Below are 18,041 nucleotides of genomic sequence, written 5' to 3'. Positions count from 1 at the left end.
AAAAAATATCCCAGTTGGCCCACCATCGAGGACTGCACATCAGATGGGTGCTTTACCACTGGGCTACGTCCCGCCCCACAGCCAACAGGAAAGAAAGAAATGTTTTATTTAACGACGCACTCAACACATTTTATTTACGGTTATATGGCGTCAGACATATGGTTAAGGACCACACAGAGTTTGAGAGGAAACCCGCTGTCGCCACAACATGGACTACTCTTTTCCGATTAGCAGCAAGGGATCTTTTATTTGCGCTTCCCACAGGCAGGATAGCACAAACCATGGCCTTTGTTGAACCAATTATGGATCACTGGTCGGTGCAAGTGGTTTACACCTACCCATTGAGCCTTGCGGAGCACTCACTTACGGTTTGGAGTCGGTATCTGGATTAAAAATCCCATGCCTCGACTGGGATTCGAACCCAGTACCTACCAGCCTGTAGACCGATGGCCTAACCACGACGCCACTGAGGCCGGTATACACACACACACAGCCAGCAGGATGGGTTTACCGAAACTGACAGCTGAATTAAAAAAGAATGTCGTTGAGGAATAATATGTTTTTGCCTCTATTTCTTTGAGGGGCGGGACATAGCCCAGTGGTAAAGCGCTCGCTTGATGCGCGGCCGGTTTGGGATCGATACCCATCGGTGGACCCATTGGGCTATTTCTCGTTCCAGCCAGTGCACCATGACTGGTATATCAAAGGCCGTCGTGGTATGTGCGATCCTGTCTGTGGGAAAGTGCATATAAAAGATCTCTTACTGCATTAGGAAAGATGTAGCGGGTTTCTTCTCATGACTACCAAATGTTTGACATCCAATAGTCGATGTTTGTTTAATCAGTGTGCTCTAGTGGTGTCATTAAACAAAACAAACTAACTTTTTTAACTATTTCTTTGAAGTAAACTACAGCTGAGGTCAAAGTTGAATATAGATACCAATAGAGCAAATTAATTTATTAATCACAGGCAATTGGATGTCAAACATTTGGTAATTCTGACATTTAATCATCAGAGGAAACCAGCTACATCTTTTTCATTAGCAGCAAAAGATCTTTTATATGGACTTTCCCATAGATAGAACAGCACATACCACAGCCTTTGATATAAGTCATGTGGTGCTTGTTGTGTTGAGGGGAAAAAACCCCGTCAGAGGTGATATTTTCATAAAAATATATACACATATATATATTTAAAGTACTGCTATGCTAGCTGTATCATAAAAGTTGTTCAACCATGTTATTTTATTACATTTTTATTTGTATTAATGTCCTCCGACTATTTTCACTGTTAGTATAATACTAAACATTTTAGGCAATCTTAAAAAAAAATATTTGCTGTAACTAAATATGAGCCATAAATAAAACCATGACTCACAGTATTCCTACCATGTTAAATTCTTGTTTGCGTTTGTCTTTTCTTGGAGCGGGATGTAGTCCAGTGGTAATGTGCACCCCTGATGTATGGTCGGTCGGTCTAGGATCGATCCCCGTCGGTGGGCCCATTGGGCTATTTCTCGTTCCAGTCAGTGCACCACGAATGGTATATCAACAGCCATGGTATGTGCTGTCCTGTCTTTGGGATGGTGCATATAAAAAGATCACATGCTACTAATGCAAAAATGTAGTGAGTTTCCTCTACGATATAGTGCGTATAAAAGATACTTTGCTACTAACAGAAAAACATAGTGGGTTTCTTCTCTAAGACTGTCAAAATGACCATATGTTTGACATCCAATAGCCAGTGATTACTAAATCAGTGTGCTCTAGTGGTGTCATTAAACAAAACAAACAAACAAATCATCTTTTCTTTCTCGATGTATATCATCTTTGTTTAATTTTAATTCCACTGCCATCTTTCCATCCACTCCTTTGAGTTCCATCTTTCGTTTCCTGCTCTGGCAGCTCTTATCTTTCAACCTCTTCTGCTGTTCACCTTCACGTCCCAGTCCTTGTCTGTCCATCTGTGACAGGTAATTGTCTTGAGTTACGCATGTTGGGTTTTGGGTGTAGTGGGGGTATTGGGTCAACTGCCTGTCCCTTGCCATTGTCATAGATCTAGAATAAAGTTGCTTTAGTTTGAAAATAACTTGACAGTGTTCATTTGTGTACTTTAAAAGGGGCAGGATGTAGCCCAGTGGTAAAGCGCTAGCTTGAAGTGCGGGGTTCAATCCCCGTCAGTGGACTCATTGGGCCATTCCTCGTTCCAGCCAGTGCATCACGATTGGTTTATCAAAGTCTGTGGTATGTGCTATCCTGCCTGTGGGATGGTGCATATAAAAAGATCCCTTGCTACTAATGAAAAAATATAGAGGGTTTCCTCTCTAACACTATGTCAAAATTACCAAATGTTTGACATCCAGTAGCCAATTATTCACAAATCAGTGTGCTCTAGTAGTGTTGTTAAACAAAACAAACTTTACTTTATCTTTTTTGTACTTTAAATGTCATCATTTGAATATGACACATTACTAGTTGACACATTTTAGTTACTGAGAACAGTGTCTGTGAAATGAGTGTATTAACTCGTTGATATAGCTATATATAGTCATGATTTACAACTGGCCATATTGGTAGTAACATTGAGTTTGTGGCTTAGTATTTGATTGACTGCTGTTCAAAGATACATAATCAAAATGACGTAGACTGATTGATCTGTTTTCATGTTGGATAATTAATCCATATCATATGTCAACTTAACATACTTTATTCAGCAACATTAGACTTGAATCAAAATCAGATTTCGAAAGTTGTTGTTTGACATTCGATCTGTTAATGACCTGAACATTAATATTTGAAACCTCTGTTAGTTAAAATTAGAAACCTCTGTTGAACGGTCTGTTCATGATCTGTTAATATTAGACTGGCCTTGGTGGCATTGTGGTTAGGCCATCGGTCTACAGGCTGGTAGGTACTGGGTTCGGATCCCAGTCGAGGCATGGGATTTTTAATCCAGATACCGACTCCAAACCCCGAGTGAGTGCTCCGCAAGGCTCAGTGGGTAGGTGTAAACCACTTGCACTGACCAGTGATCCATAACTGGTTCAACAAAGGCCATGGTTTGTGCTATCCTGCCTGTGGGAAGCGCAAATAAAAGATCCCTTGCTGCCTGTCATAAAAGAGTAGCCTATGTGGCGACAGCGGGTTTCCTCTAAAAACAGTGTCAGAATGACCATATGTTTGATGATAAGATAAAAAATCAATGTGCTTTAGTGGTGTCGTTAAATAAAACAAACTTTACTTTTGTTAATATTAGAAACCTTTGTTAATCGTTATTCTCCCATAATATGTTTTCGAACAAATAAGCAAATATTGCAAATGTCTGTAATGAATTCTGAATTAAAAGCTAAATAATCTTTTTTAACTGTTCATTGCAATATAATCCACGAAACAGACATAATTATAGATGTTAAACACAATAATGGTTGTAGCAGAAACGTTTTTCCGACTTCGTGTCTGGATATATTGTGAGGAAGTTACGTCATATGTTTTCGAACACGTGATGGTTTCTACAAATAAAAATGTTCCGTAGCAGCACAAGAATGTATATGTATGGTATGCCATGTCTTGGATGTGACCAAGATATTTAGATAAAAAGGTTTGAGGTTCAGATTTGCTACATGACACATCAATCTCCCACTACAGCGGTCATACAGTGTTGTAACTGGGACTGAAAACCTTTTGGCAGCCTTACGGATGTCTACGCGATCGTTTATTACAACAGAATATGCCTTAGAAAGATGTTCTTGGGTGTATTGACATGATCTGGATCTCTCAGTGCGAGAAGTAGTCTAAAAAAGAAAAAGGAACCCTTACCTTCAGAAAAGGAATATTGTAAAGTTTCGCAGACATTAATAAGAAATGGTCTAACCAGGCTTCCATATTTTTCTAAAAAAATCAGATTTATTTCCCTTTACAGTGAACGACGTATTCAATATTTATATAAACAAAGCAGACGGCACATCGAGTGCAGATGTAGCCGATGCAGTAAAGTGCTACGTTTGTATTTACATGATGGTATGTACCCAAAACTTGGACAGCGATTTATTAACATTATTTTTCAGTAAATTAATTGTCATAATTACACAAGGAAGTTTTATACGCAACATTTTTGTAGCGAACGATGCACAACTTCTTGTCAATCTGCGATATTGGTTGACGTCACACCTTCAGTATGCATATGGAAAATCACGTATAAATGAGATGTTCGAAAACATATGATGTTCGAATTTATATGACGGTTCGATAATATTCAGTTTTATTTTGAGCAGTAGAAAAACATTGTCCTTGAATTTGAATGAAACAAACCATTTATCTAAACTACAAAAACATTTCTTTCCTTTGCCGTACAAATTTAATTTGAGTTTCTGTAATGTAGGCTGAAAGTGGAGCAGGATGTAAGTCGAGTTTGAAATTGTTGACGTGTCATTAAACAAGCATACCGTTCTTTATTATGATTTGTGCAATGTTTATTGCAGCCTGTATAATGGCTTTTAAAAGATGAGTTGGTGGATTTCGCTCAGTAAAGTACAGGCCATGCAGAGGCCTAATTCACAAAGGTCTCTTAAACTCTCATAAGCAAGGAGCAAGATATAGCTTAGTCAGTTCAGTGCTCTCCTGAGGTTCTTGCATCGCAGGATCAAGCCACCTCGGGGTTTTTTTTCTTCTCATTCCATCCAGTACTCCACAATTGGTCAAAGGCTGTGGTATGTGCTTTTCTGTCTTTGAAAAAGTGCATATAAAAGATCCCTTGCTACTAATGGAAAAATGTTGTGGGTTTCCTCTCTAATACTATATGTCAAAATTACCAAATGTTTGACGTCCAATAGCTGATGATTAATAAATTATTATGCTCTAGTGGTGTCATTAAACTAAACAAACTCCTAAGCAACATTACATCGTCATTGCAAATCTTTTTGCACTGTATTGTGAGGTCACAAAATTGCGAGAGTTTAATGAATTAGGTTCTCAGTGTGCATAGGTCATAGGATCAAATCTCCATGGTGGACCCATTGTGATTTGTAACATTCAGCCAGTGCCTTATGACTGGTATGTCAAAGGCACATGGTATGTGTTGTCATGTCTGGCAGGTAACATTTTGTTTTTAAAATTTCGAATAGCGTCATTTCTAGTCAATTGAAAATTGATTAACAGCTATTGTTTAATGTTTTGAAATTGTGTAGCGATCTCTTAAACTTGTGTAGCAAATCGTGATGCGATACTGAACAAAATGTTCCCCGTTTCGGAAAGTGCATATAATAGATCCCTTGCTTCTAATTGAAAAAAAAATGTAGTGGTTTTCCTCTGAAGACTAATTATTATTAAGTGTCACAATAGGTGATGATTCATTAATCAGTGTGCTCTAATGTTACCATTAAAAAAAATTATAAAAAGGAAAAGAACTACAAATAAAAAACCAACCACCCCCCCCCCCCCCAACAACCCATCATCCCCAGCCCGCCAAAAAACAAAGAAAGAAAAAAAAAGAAATAAAATAAAATAAAATAAATAAAAAACTTTGACTTTAGAAGAAGTTTTTTTCTTAATAAACCTGATTGACATGTCCTGTGGCCGGGCTAAGTTGGTCTAATCTGAGATCTGCTGGGACTGCCAATATTGGAGGAAGCCTCGTTGAATTCTTTACCCTGCATACTGAGACAACATCTGTGTACATGTTTCGCCTGGCAAAGACAAAAGTGATCTGTTTGCCTCACTCTGGCGAACATCGTCATGGTGACACCACAGCACATCACCGTGTTTGCCGATGTCGTGAGGGTCCACATCGAGAGAGGAAGCAAGGTGTTTGAACCGGCTTTAATAACCACCTGCTGGCAGCGATTAATCCCCTGCTGTTAATGGCCCCTGGTCAACGCTGACCTTGAAGGAACTGTAGACCTTCAGGGCAGGTTTTCGTGGACCGAAATAGCCTGGGAGATGTCAGAATGTTATATTTATATATATATATGTTTTTTTATGATGGTGATAGATTCCACATGTTTCACTCTAAAACCATTTCGAACCCTGTGTTGTTTCACCCTTAATCCTATTCACCCAGGTTTGGTCCCCCCCTAAATCTCATTTATACCAAGTCGTTTCACCCTCAAAATAAATATATTTATTATAGTTTTGAAGGTTTTTTTCCTTCTGTTTATTCATTATTCATTACTGGTACCAAATATTGGTTAATTTTCTGTCTTTGGATATTAATGCCTTATCAGCGGTTTACTTTCTCTCAGCTGAAACTGGGCGAAATCAACATACCGAACTCGGCATTTGAACCTCAGCTGGGTATGTAGTATATTTAATAAGAAACCACAGCACATCAGTAGTATGCAGTGTGACTGTTCATAAATTAAATTAGTCATGTTGTGAATATATTATCTAAGGCCTGTACGTATTTCGTGAGTAAATGATACTGGAAATAAACAAAATTATATCATTTTTATTTGTAAAGATAAACGCGCAATATAAGTTGCAATGTGTGAAATCTAAAAATCAATGTATATAAGACAAATCGATTAATAAATATACTTTATTAACAAAATAAAAATTAGGGCGAAACGACTTGGTTAGAGGTACGAATCGACCCTATTCATAATGACTCACGGTGAACTAGTAATAAGTGCGAAATGACCTGTTACCCTCCATCGGTAGGTGTGTGCCAAGCATTAGTCTACACTAGAGGCTTGATCAATTCTCACTGTGTTAAGAACCCCCCCCAGTAATCCTCCCCCATCCTCCACCAAAACACATCCTCTCAGGGCTCACCTTTAAGGTGGTCATACAGCAAATTGCTGCAGTGCCCTAGTCGTATGTTCCTATGTCCTAAAAATTAAATGAAGCTTAGCAGCCAAACTGACCGTGCCTTATTTTGCATGTTACTAAATAAATTAGTCATCATACTAAAATGCGACCTGAAAGTTTTAAATATTACGAAAACATGAAGCCATTTACACTTCTTTATTTTGAATGGGTTCTGTTGTTATATCAAGACACTTGCTAAAGTTTGCCTTGTTGCTCTGTCTTCTGACGGTAATGCCCTAAAAAACAAAAAAAATCTCCATCTGTTTAGGCTAAATGACTTTGCCCTCTAATTTGCCAAATTTGAGACTTGTCCTTCAGCCTTTTAGTTATAAATCCAAAAACTGGTGTCATTCATGCGTAAAAGTATAATTTGTTAAAGGGACATTACTGAGTTTGCTGCATTGTAAGATGTTTCCGACTAATAAAATATTTCTACGATTAAACTTACATATTAAATATGTTTTCTTGTTAAGAATATCAGTGTCTGTATATTCAATGTGCTTCTGATTGTCTTAATATTTGTAAGAAGCCCAAACTGGATTACATACGAAAAAATATTATTTTAGGAAATAAAATGAAATTTAACCTAATACAAATATTAGAATGATCAGAAACATGTTTAATATACAGTCATTAATATGTTATGCAGAAAAATGTATTTGATATATAATTTCAATTGTTAAAAAGTCTGTTAGTCGATAACATCTTAAAAATTGCAGTAAACTCGGGAATGTCCCTTTAATGACTCCTCAGCAGTTTTCCAGCCAGTACACCACGACTGGTATATCAAAGGCCGTGGTATGTGTTATCCTGTCTGTGGGATGGTGCATAAAAGATCCCTTGCTGCTTATTGAAAAGAGTAGCTCATTAAGTGGCGACAGCGGGTTTCCTCTCTCAATATCTGTGTGGTCCTTAACCATATGTCTGACGCCATATAACCGTAAATAATATGTGTTGAGTGTGTCGTTAAATAAAACATTTTCTTCCTTCCTTACTCAGCATTTTTTAAACTACAGCTATTTGAATGCTTCAAGCTTCCAAGGATGTAAACAGGTGTAAAAAGAATTGATTGATACCAGTAAAATGTATAGATCCAGCATCGTAGATAATAATTAGGTGGTTAATGTGCCGGTTCACTTAATTGCAGCTGTACATTTCTTTACATCACTGCTTCTGTTGAAAAGACACAAAGGCTGAACTGCATGTCGAATAACACTTTGTAAACAACTCTCTTTAAGGTAATAACACACAAGTTTCAACACCAAATGTCCCATTAAGAAGTGATATTGGTTTCCCGTAGTTTCATTTCAATTGAGAGGAATATTTTCCCTTCATTCAAATGTTGGTGTCTTTTTAAAATGTTTTTCTTGTCTCTGACAATGGAACAATCTCCACTATTATATTTGAAAAGAAATCCAATATCGCCAGCTCGTGATTTTTGAATAGCATCGGATGCAGTTTGGTCATGTGAAAAATGCGTAAAATCGTATAGAATTGACTGGGTAAATATGTTTCCTTTATTTTCCTGTAGCAGGGAGCAAAATAAAGGCCCAAAAAAAAAATCAATACATGTTGTCGAAAACCTGTCCCTGTGTTGAAATGTGAAATATCTTTGTCACACACACACCGCTGTCTTGTTATTGTGTACAGCGACTGCCAGTCTGGCCTCTCGTGCACAGATATGACCAATCGGAACTCGTCAATAATCCAGATCCACCAATCGGCACGAGTGGTTGAACTCGGCATAGGTGTTGTAAGAAAGCAGGTTGCCAGATCGCCATGTGATATGTCACTCAACTGACCGAAGACTGTGACATATGACTGGTGGTCTGTATAGTGTGCATGCATGTTTATACAGACTGGGTATGAGATACGGCCGGTATTGCATGGAGTACTCGGGTGCGCTCTTATTGACATTGAGGGCATACTGACATAATAAGGGGTATACCGTTGACATCTGTTGATTGCCCTTTGCGTGTTGGTGTGTTGGTGTGTTGGTGTATGTGTGTGCAGATGACCATTGTTATCCAACGACGAGGACGAGATATGAGTTGATTCTGTTATTAATAGTTGTTTCTTCCCATCTGTTGTCGACAATGGAAAGTGTTAATTTGAAGGACACAAAGACTTACATTATGTCAGCGGTGGAAAGTTTGCCTGCTCCACTGACTTTCAAACACAAGTTCACGGATGCGTTTGATTCTCAAAACACGATCGCACTCACAGGTAGGTCTTCTATAAATATTTTTTTTGGGGGGGGGGGGGGTTGTATTTTAATAAACATTTTTTTTAAATAATAGGATCATAAATTACATTTTATTTATTATTTATTTATTTATTTATTTATTTATTTATTTATTTATTTATTTATTTATTATTTAGTTATTTATTTAGTTATTTAGTTATATTTTTATTTATTTATTTATTTTATTCATTTCATTCATTCATTCATTCATTCATTCATTCATTCATTCTTTCATTCTTTCATTCATAAAATGTACATACTGTAGTTCTTTAAGATGAGCAGGCATTGAATTAGTTGATTTTTTTTTAAGGATTCCATCAGCATCATAAAAATTAAATAATATAAATATTTTGAGATTCAATCTCATCCAACCAAAAATCTGGTATTGCAGTTCTATAAGCACAAAATCCTGCTGAGATCACAGCCAGATGAGTAATATGGCTGGTTGTAAGTTCTGTATATTTAACACCTACAATGAATTATCATTTTTCACACTAGATTTTTTTCTTAAAGCAAATGGTTGTGTCCATAATGAACATAAGATTAATTCTGCGTACTAATGCATGTAGGTGTGGGACGTAGCCCAGTGGTAAAGCGCTCACTTGATGCGCGGTTGGTTTAGGATCGATCCCTGTCCAGGCATCGAAATAAGCATTGTGTCTGGTAACCCATTTACAGGTTACCACAAAATACAGCCTGGTAACCTACCAGGCTAGTACGAGAAATGAAATCCGGAAGTACATTTATCTAGTGGGCGCTGCTTAAACGCGGATTGCCGAAACTGCTTGCAATTGCACAAGTACACCACGACTGGTACATCAAAGGCCATGGTATGTGCTATCCTGTCAATGGGATGGTGCATATAAAAGATCCCTTGCTGCTAATGAAAAAGCGGGTTTCCTCTATATCTGTGTGGTCCTTAACCATATGTCTGATGCCATATACATGTAACCGTAAAGAAAATGGTGTTGAGTGCATCGTTCAATAAAACATTTCCTTCTTTCTAATATATGTACTTTAAAGTGAATAGAATGGCCACCTATATAGTCCTACTCATTTTTTTTCAGGAACTTTGTTGTTTTTTGTAAATAATTTTAGTTTAATTTGCTGTGTTTTGGAATAACAAAACCTGCACTATTTTTGTATGCAATTTAGAAAACAATAGTCTCATAAATAAATAAGTTGTAGTACATACCACAGTAAGAAAACGACGTTCCCTGATGGGAAGGACTATAAGTATAAAGGTCATATGTTGATAAGTGTATTTTCATATACGTGAACAACATTGTATGTAATCAGCATAAGCATATTTGGCTGTACAAGTGTGTGGTGTGTATGTATAGAGCTTATATGGGCTATTTTCGCAAAAAGGGGCAAATAATGGTAAAGAACTTTTAAAAACATTAAAAAAAAAAAAATTAATGTCTTTAATAGTAAAATCTAAAGGAGATATGTTCAGTTGTGCATAATTTTAAGCAGCAAAACTAGAGATGAAATATTTTTGTGCTTCTGTTTTTACCCTTCATGGGCATAGGAAGGTGTCAAAAAGTGGAGGAAACACACACACACACACACAGACACACACACACACACACACACACACACAGACACACACACAGACACACACACAGACACACACACAGACACACACACACACAGACACAGACACAGACACACACACAGACACACACACACACACACAGACACACACAGACACACACAGACACACACACAGACACAGACACAGACACACACACACACACACACACACATATATTGCTGCTACAAAGTGGGGGCACATGCCTCCCTTGCCCCCATCCCCTGCTTCCTACACCATTGCCCTTAATCGTAAGTCATAATAATAAACCATTGTCTTTATATAGTTACTGTAAGCATAGATATATCACAGGTGTTCAGCAAACCAGAGCTTGGAAGAGCTATATAAATTTAGGTCTTATGTCACAAGCATATAGCATACATGTATTACTTACATCTTATTACTTAGTCTGGCGGATGTTTTACCAGTCTGTTTCCTTAAGGGTATAAGCTTTGTATATTAGTCAATAGACGTTTGACATGTTTGTCCGTTGATATGCGTATGACCTTAATGTTCTTGCCAGGTGTTGTGGATGTTCGAGATCTCGACTTCAAATCCATTACAGTCACCACGTGCCATTGATCACTTAACCGTTTTTGACGTCATGAGAATAGAATTCAAATTACCTTTGTTAGATACCCAGTCAATACTTGATGTGGTTCTTTATAGTGTTGGAGTGTTGTTATTCATTCATTCATTCATTCATCCATCCATCCATTTATCCATCCATCCATCTATCCATCTATCTATCCATCCATCTATTCATCCATTCATTCATCTATCCATCCATCCATCCATCCATCCATCCATCTATTCATCCATTCATTCATCCATCCATCCATTTATCCATTTCCATCCATCCATCCATCTATCCATCTATCCATCCATTCATCCATTCATTCATCCATTCATCCATCCATCCATCTATTCATTCATTCATCCATCCATCCATCCATCCATTTATTCATTCATTTATTCATTCATTCATTCACTAGAAACATTTTGGTTTTTAAGTATTTCTAGTCAATTGAAAATTTATTAGCAATTACTGTTTACTGTTTTAAAATTGTGTAACGATCTCTAAAACTTGAGTAGTGAATTGTGATGCAGTACTGAACAAAATGTTCATTCATTCATTCATTCATTCATCCATCCATCCATCCATCCATCCATCCATCCATCCATCCATCCATCCATTCACTCACTCACTCACTCAAACCCACCTATCCATCCATCCATTCTTTCATTCTTCATCCATCCATTCATTCATTCATTCATTCATTCATTCATCCATTCATTCATCCATTCATTCATTCATTCATTCATTCTAACCATTGCTATATGAGAAAGAGAGGGCAAGGTTAAAATTTAATCATACTTTTCATTCTAGAAATGTGTTTTGGAAAGTAATATTTTATTATTGAAGCTAATGCTTAAAAAAGCACCAAAAAAACCCAACTACTGATTAACCACAAAGAATATTTTACATGAAGCAGGACAGCACATACCATGGCATAAGAGTATTCTTTGTAACAACAGTAAATTCCACCTCTTAAGACCAAGTGTTCAAATAAACATATCTTAGACATGAACTAACCATTGTTTAAAAATGTTCTGAGGTATTTTTTATTTTTTATTTTTTTTGGGGGGGGGGGGGGAGGGAATGGGACGAATAAGGTAGAATTTATTTAATACTTCATTTTTTTTTTTTTAATAATTTTAAAAACTCATGTTTCATAGCCATATACTTACTACTAATGTTCACAGAGTATCCCTTTTCACAAATGTACCAACACTGAAATTTTATTTCATAAGCATAATTTCCATTTATCTTGTTTCTTTAAATAAAAAAACCCAGTCATATATATATATATATATATATATATATATATATATATATATATATATATATATATTAATGATCGGAGGCATGAAGCTCTACTTTCCAGTAGACTGGTTTTTACGACAGGCTTGTTTTCTCACAGGCTACGTTTATGATGGATTGCAGAGCATAATGTTTTATCCTCATTAAATGTGTCTTCCGGCTGAGCACAAGTCTGTGATGTTGCCATTTTAATTCACAATTTATGAGATGTTTGCTGACCTTGGAGTCGGTTTAGGTCTGCTAACAGTACATTTCTTATTAAAGATGTAGACTACACTTGCCCCTTGGGGTGTTTTTGCTGATTAATATCTGGAGTTTACTCTCTGAGTGGTCAACTGTTGTGGACAAAGATTTCTAATATACCGTTTTTGTGAGTCATGTAATATTAATACAGCCCATACCCAGGGGAGATGCGTTGAGTGTGCACACAACCCCTCATTGACCCCACAAGGTATAATTTTTGCATGCAACAGTAACCATGTTTTACGATGTCAACATTTACAAAGGTCCTTTTTTGAGTTAGGTACAAACTCCACAAAATCCTGCATACGGGTGTGTTAATATATCAGAGAGAGAGAGAGAGAAAGAGAGAGAGCGGGGGGGGGGGGGGGGGGGAGAATGAGAGAGAGATTGAGAATGAGAGACATTGAGAATGAGAGAGAGAGAGAGAATGAGAGAGAGATTGAGAATGAGAGAGAATGAGAGATTGAGAATGAGAGAGATTGAGAACGAGAGAGATTGAGAACGAGACAGAGAGAGATTGAGAAAGGGAGAGAGATTGAGAAAGAGATTGAGAACAGGAGAGGAAAAAGGGAGAGAGATATTGAGAACAGGAGAGAGTGAAAGGGAGGGAGAGAGAAAAATTGAGAAAGGGAGCGAGAGATTGAGTACAGGAGAGAGAGAGAGAGAGAGAGAGAGAGAGAGAGAGAGAGAGAGAGAGAGAGAGAGAGAGGGGAGAGATTGAAAGAGAGAGAAAGATTGAGAACGGGAGAGAGACAGAGACAGAGAGTATCCAGCAGACAGGACAGAGATATGAAAATTGTTTTCCAGCAGAATTTTTAAAATACACAATTTATTTTATTGTGTAAAATTATTTTCTACAGATACTATGTTTTCATTTTTGTGGTATCAGAGGAACTTTCTGATGTGACAAATATGTGGTACACAAGTTTTGTTGTAAAGACCTCTGGTAATTTATAACAAGATCCAAAGAAGGATTGCCTTTTTTTCACCACAGACATATTATGCTAATAATGTTTTAACGTCACTAAATCTAAAAAAAAGAGAACATTTTACAAGACGTTTATTTATTCCCCCGCCGAACTCGTGCTAACATTAAAGTGTCATGAACAAAGTGTCTTGAACAATGTGTCTTGAACAGCGACACAATTTATACCACTTTAAAGATTCGGCTTCAATCTGAATCGTGAGTTTATAATTTTCTAAAGCTCGAGTCCGTGACCTAACACAACGTTCTCCTAAAATGAGATGAGTTCGAGTTATACAGGCGCATTGTAAGTGGAGTGGGTTTGATTTTAGTCTCATCGATTTGTAAATGATATCACCGTCCATGCGCATGATGAGTCTTCGTTTCTTTGGATTACTTCGGACCCGGCTTTTTATGAAATATGCACATTTTTACCAGGGGCACATTGTGCGGCCTATATATTGATTTGCAGCTCATATTCGGCGCACTTGTGAATATTTTTATATATGCATGTCGTTGTGGTGAAGTAATGTGACATTTATATGCTGTACATCATTTCATAGAATCGGTGTGTGTGTATGTGTGTATGTATGTACATACATACATACATACATACATACGCGCACGCTATAATAATAACTTCAAGGTTCCAGAATTAGAGAGGTTGGGTGCATGAGGTTAAGGTGGGGATTTTTTGTCTACAAACCACAGGGTTCGAACTTGTGAATATTTTTATATTTGTATGTTGTTGTGGTGAAGTAATCTGACATTTATATTCCGTAAATCATTTCGAAGAATTAGTGTGTGTGTGTGTGTGTGTGTGTGTGTGTGCGTGTGTGTGTGCGTGTGTGCATGCTATGATAATAACTTCAAGGTTGGTCAAACATTGGGGAGGTTGGTTGCATGAAATTAGGGTTTTTTTTTCTTTTATTCAAACCACAGGGTTTAAACTTCATGACTGCAGGGTTTGTTTTGTTTTTATTCAAACCACAGGGTTTTAACTTCATGATTGCAGGTTTTTTTTTTCTTTTATGCAAACCACAGGGTTTAAACTTCATGACTGCATTGATGACAATTGCTATATATAGTTGTGATGAATTGCTATAGGTCAGGTTCATTACGGTTTACAAATAGCAGTTTTTTTCTGCTGGATAAATATTATTGCCATCGGTTGCGTGAATAATGTTTGCTTTATTTGTTGCCAAAGTTACTGGTTCAAGTTGCTGTAGGCTAGCTCAAAATTGCTTATGTCAAAAACATTTTAAAATTGGTAATAAATTCTTAAAGTTTGAGCCCTGAAACCACACATAAATAGAATAAGTAAAAAGAAAGAAATGTTATGCAGCAGGGGAAAAAAAAATGAAATAGTTATAGACATATATGATTTCATTGTCTGGAGACTTAGTAGCATGTGTTTTGTTGTGTGCTTGCTTAAATGTGGCAAGTACGATTGCACCCTGTAATGAATCCTGCTGGATAAGCATATAAAAAGTGACATTGTCATTTAATGACACACTCAACACATTTACGGTTATATGGCGTCAGACATATGGTTAAGAACCACACAGATATTGAGGGAGGAAACCCGCTATCGCCACTTCGCGGGCTACTCTTTTCAATTAGCAGCAAGGGATCTTTTATATGCACCATCCCACAGACAGGGTAGTACATACCACGGCCGTTGATATTCCAGTCGTGGTGCACTGGCTGGAATGAGAAATAGCCCAATGGGCCCACCGGCGGGGATCGATCCCACACCGACCGCCATTCGAGCGAGCGCCTTACCAGTGGGCTACGTCCCGCCCATAAAATGAATAAGTAATAAGTAATAAGTAAATCTTCAACTAAACCACAATTCTTATTACTACTTACACAGTACAAGTGATATAGGTTAAAATACACATATTTAATTTTCTCTCATCCTAGCAATGCTCCACCCTCCATAATGATGTAGTTTTCTGTGAAATATATAGATGCCAAACACATGTAAGCATATGACCGGTATAACTGATAGTTGTAAACATAAACCAAGTAATTTCTCTTTAGTTTGAAACAGTTGCTTTTAATATTGTATTGAAATAAAGCGCAACATTTTGATATGAATTTCATTCTTAAAAACTAAATATTCAAAACAACCCCAAATCCCACAAAACATTTAGCTCTTTTTATACCAGTAATAAAAAGCAAAGAATGTTATTTGAAAAAGTAAATTTTATTTCCTCAAATCCTTGCCTGACCTCATTTGACGACTTAATGGAAATCCTGGATGAAAATGTCCATCCATATTGTGTGGCACATTATAAACCTGGACAGAGATGATGAAGCCATTTTCAGTTGGTATTACCTGATTTCAGATCCTTTTATATGTGTGTATGAAAATCAATGCTTCACAATTTGCAATCAGACAGAGTGGGTTGAGAATGGGCGCGGTAATAACGCTGAGTACAATTGGCATCAGAGTTAGCAGGCTTCTTTCTATTCATTGTGAAATGTGAACTCATGCACATGTGCACCTGTTTCTGTGATTGTATAAATGTACAGAAAATAAAATTACAGATTACCGGCCTCGGTGGGGTGTCGTGGTTACGCCATAGGACTACAGGCTGGTAGGTACTGGGTTGAGGTGTCATTAAACCGGCCTCGGCGGTGTTGTGATCAAGAAGTGTTTTATTTAACGACGCACTCAACACATTTTATTTACGGTTATATGGCGTCAGACATATGGTTAAGGACCACATAGATTTTTTTAGAGGAAACCTGCTGTCGCCACATAGGCTACTCTTTTTACGACAGGCAGCAAGGGATCTTTTATTTGCGCTTCCCACAGGCAGGATAGCACAAACCATGGCCTTTGTTGAACCAGTTATGGATCACTGGTCGGTGCAAGTGGTTTACACCTACCCATTGAGCCTTGCGGAGCACTCACTCAGGGTTTGGAGTCGGTATCTGGATTAAAAATCCCATGCCTCAACTGGGATCCGAACCCAGTACCTACCAGCCTGTAGTGTTGTGATCAAGCCATCGGACATAAGGCTGGTATAGGTATTGGGTTCACTGCCCGGTACAGGCTCCCACCCATAGCAAGTTTTAAGGACTCAATGGGTATAGGTGTAAGACTACTACACCCTTTTTTTAATCTCACTAACAACTAACCCACTGTCCTGGACAGACAACCCATATAGTTGAAGTGTGTGCCCAGGACAGCATGCTTGAACCTTAATTGAATATAAGCACAAAAATAAGTTCAAATGAATGAATGTGGATTTTTAAAAAAGAATTTGGGTGACATGATTTAACTCAGTTGGGTAGAATGCTTGTTTGAGATACTTGGGTTGAAGGATCAAATCCCCACGATGGATATAATGCATTTGTACTTTTATCTTAACTGTAACTGGTGTATGAATGATGTGCCATTAAAATGCATACCTCAGATGTTTGCTTGTTGATGCATAAATGTCATATGGTTCAGCAATGTAATGTTCACTTTTCATGTCATATGACATATTAACATAGCTTTCTCTAACAAGGATGATCTGTGGTTTGAAAAATACTAAGGATTTAATTTAAATTTTTTGGGGTGGGGGCACAGCAAATATTGCCTATAGTAACAAAAATTAGGGCACCAAGGCAATTTGGAAGACCATGTATCAAGGCAAATCTTTCTTTCAAAAGAGTGGCACTAAGGCAACTAACTTTCTATCAAGTTTTCTCGAACAAAAATTATTTTACCATATAAGAAGGGAAAGGGCATGGTTGAAAAAAACCCGGTTAGGGCACTATGGCATTTTTCTTGCTGTTGATGTCAGATTTTTTGGGAACTACAGCAAGTAAGGAGGGCAACCAGAGCAAGTACAGAGGGCAACCACAGCCCTCATTTTTGAGACAATGTCCTGTCCTGGACGGAGGAGCCGGCAAGAGTCTGATACCTGTGCCCATGACAGGCGTGTGCCCTCTGGCGGAAACCCTGCTTGCACTCGTTGATTTCTCATTGCACTGTACGTTCTGTTGATGTTCTTTGGTTAAAATTGGGGGGGGGGGGGGGCAGGATCTAGTCAAGTTGGTAGAATGATCCCGTGAGATTCTTCAATTGTTGGATTAAAGTCCATTGGTGGGCTCATTCAATGGGATTTCCCCATCCCCAAACAATGTTCGATGTCTGGTGTATTAAAGTCTGTGGTATCTGCTGTCCTGTCTGTGGGAAATTCAACCACTTTCCCATGTCTGGTGTATCAAAGTCGGTGGTATCTGCTGTCCTATCTGTGGGAAATTGAACCACTTCCCCATGTCTTGTGTATCAAAATCTG

General features: G+C 37.7%; 1 protein-coding gene across 3 annotated transcripts in view; it reads left to right on the top strand.

The window, feature by feature from the left end:
- Positions 1-18,041, top strand: part of LOC121389889 (kazrin-like) — a 132,102-nt gene that overhangs the window by 25,569 nt on the left and 88,492 nt on the right. The window contains exon 1 of one of the 3 annotated variants that reach the window (XM_041521549.1): positions 7,880-9,029. The exons of 1 other annotated variant lie outside the window; for it this stretch is intronic. In XM_041521549.1, the coding sequence (XP_041377483.1) occupies positions 8,900-9,029 (130 nt within the window). In that variant the 5' untranslated portion in view covers positions 7,880-8,899. Of the gene's footprint in view, positions 1-7,879; positions 9,030-18,041 lie in introns of those variants that run through there. One more of the 3 variants, XM_041521550.1, reaches the window with a different exon arrangement.

This window comes from Gigantopelta aegis, chromosome 15 (assembly GCF_016097555.1).
Source record: "Gigantopelta aegis isolate Gae_Host chromosome 15, Gae_host_genome, whole genome shotgun sequence".
NCBI classification, from domain to species: domain Eukaryota; kingdom Metazoa; phylum Mollusca; class Gastropoda; order Neomphalida; family Peltospiridae; genus Gigantopelta; species Gigantopelta aegis.
This window is presented reverse-complemented; position numbering and strand designations above follow the sequence as displayed.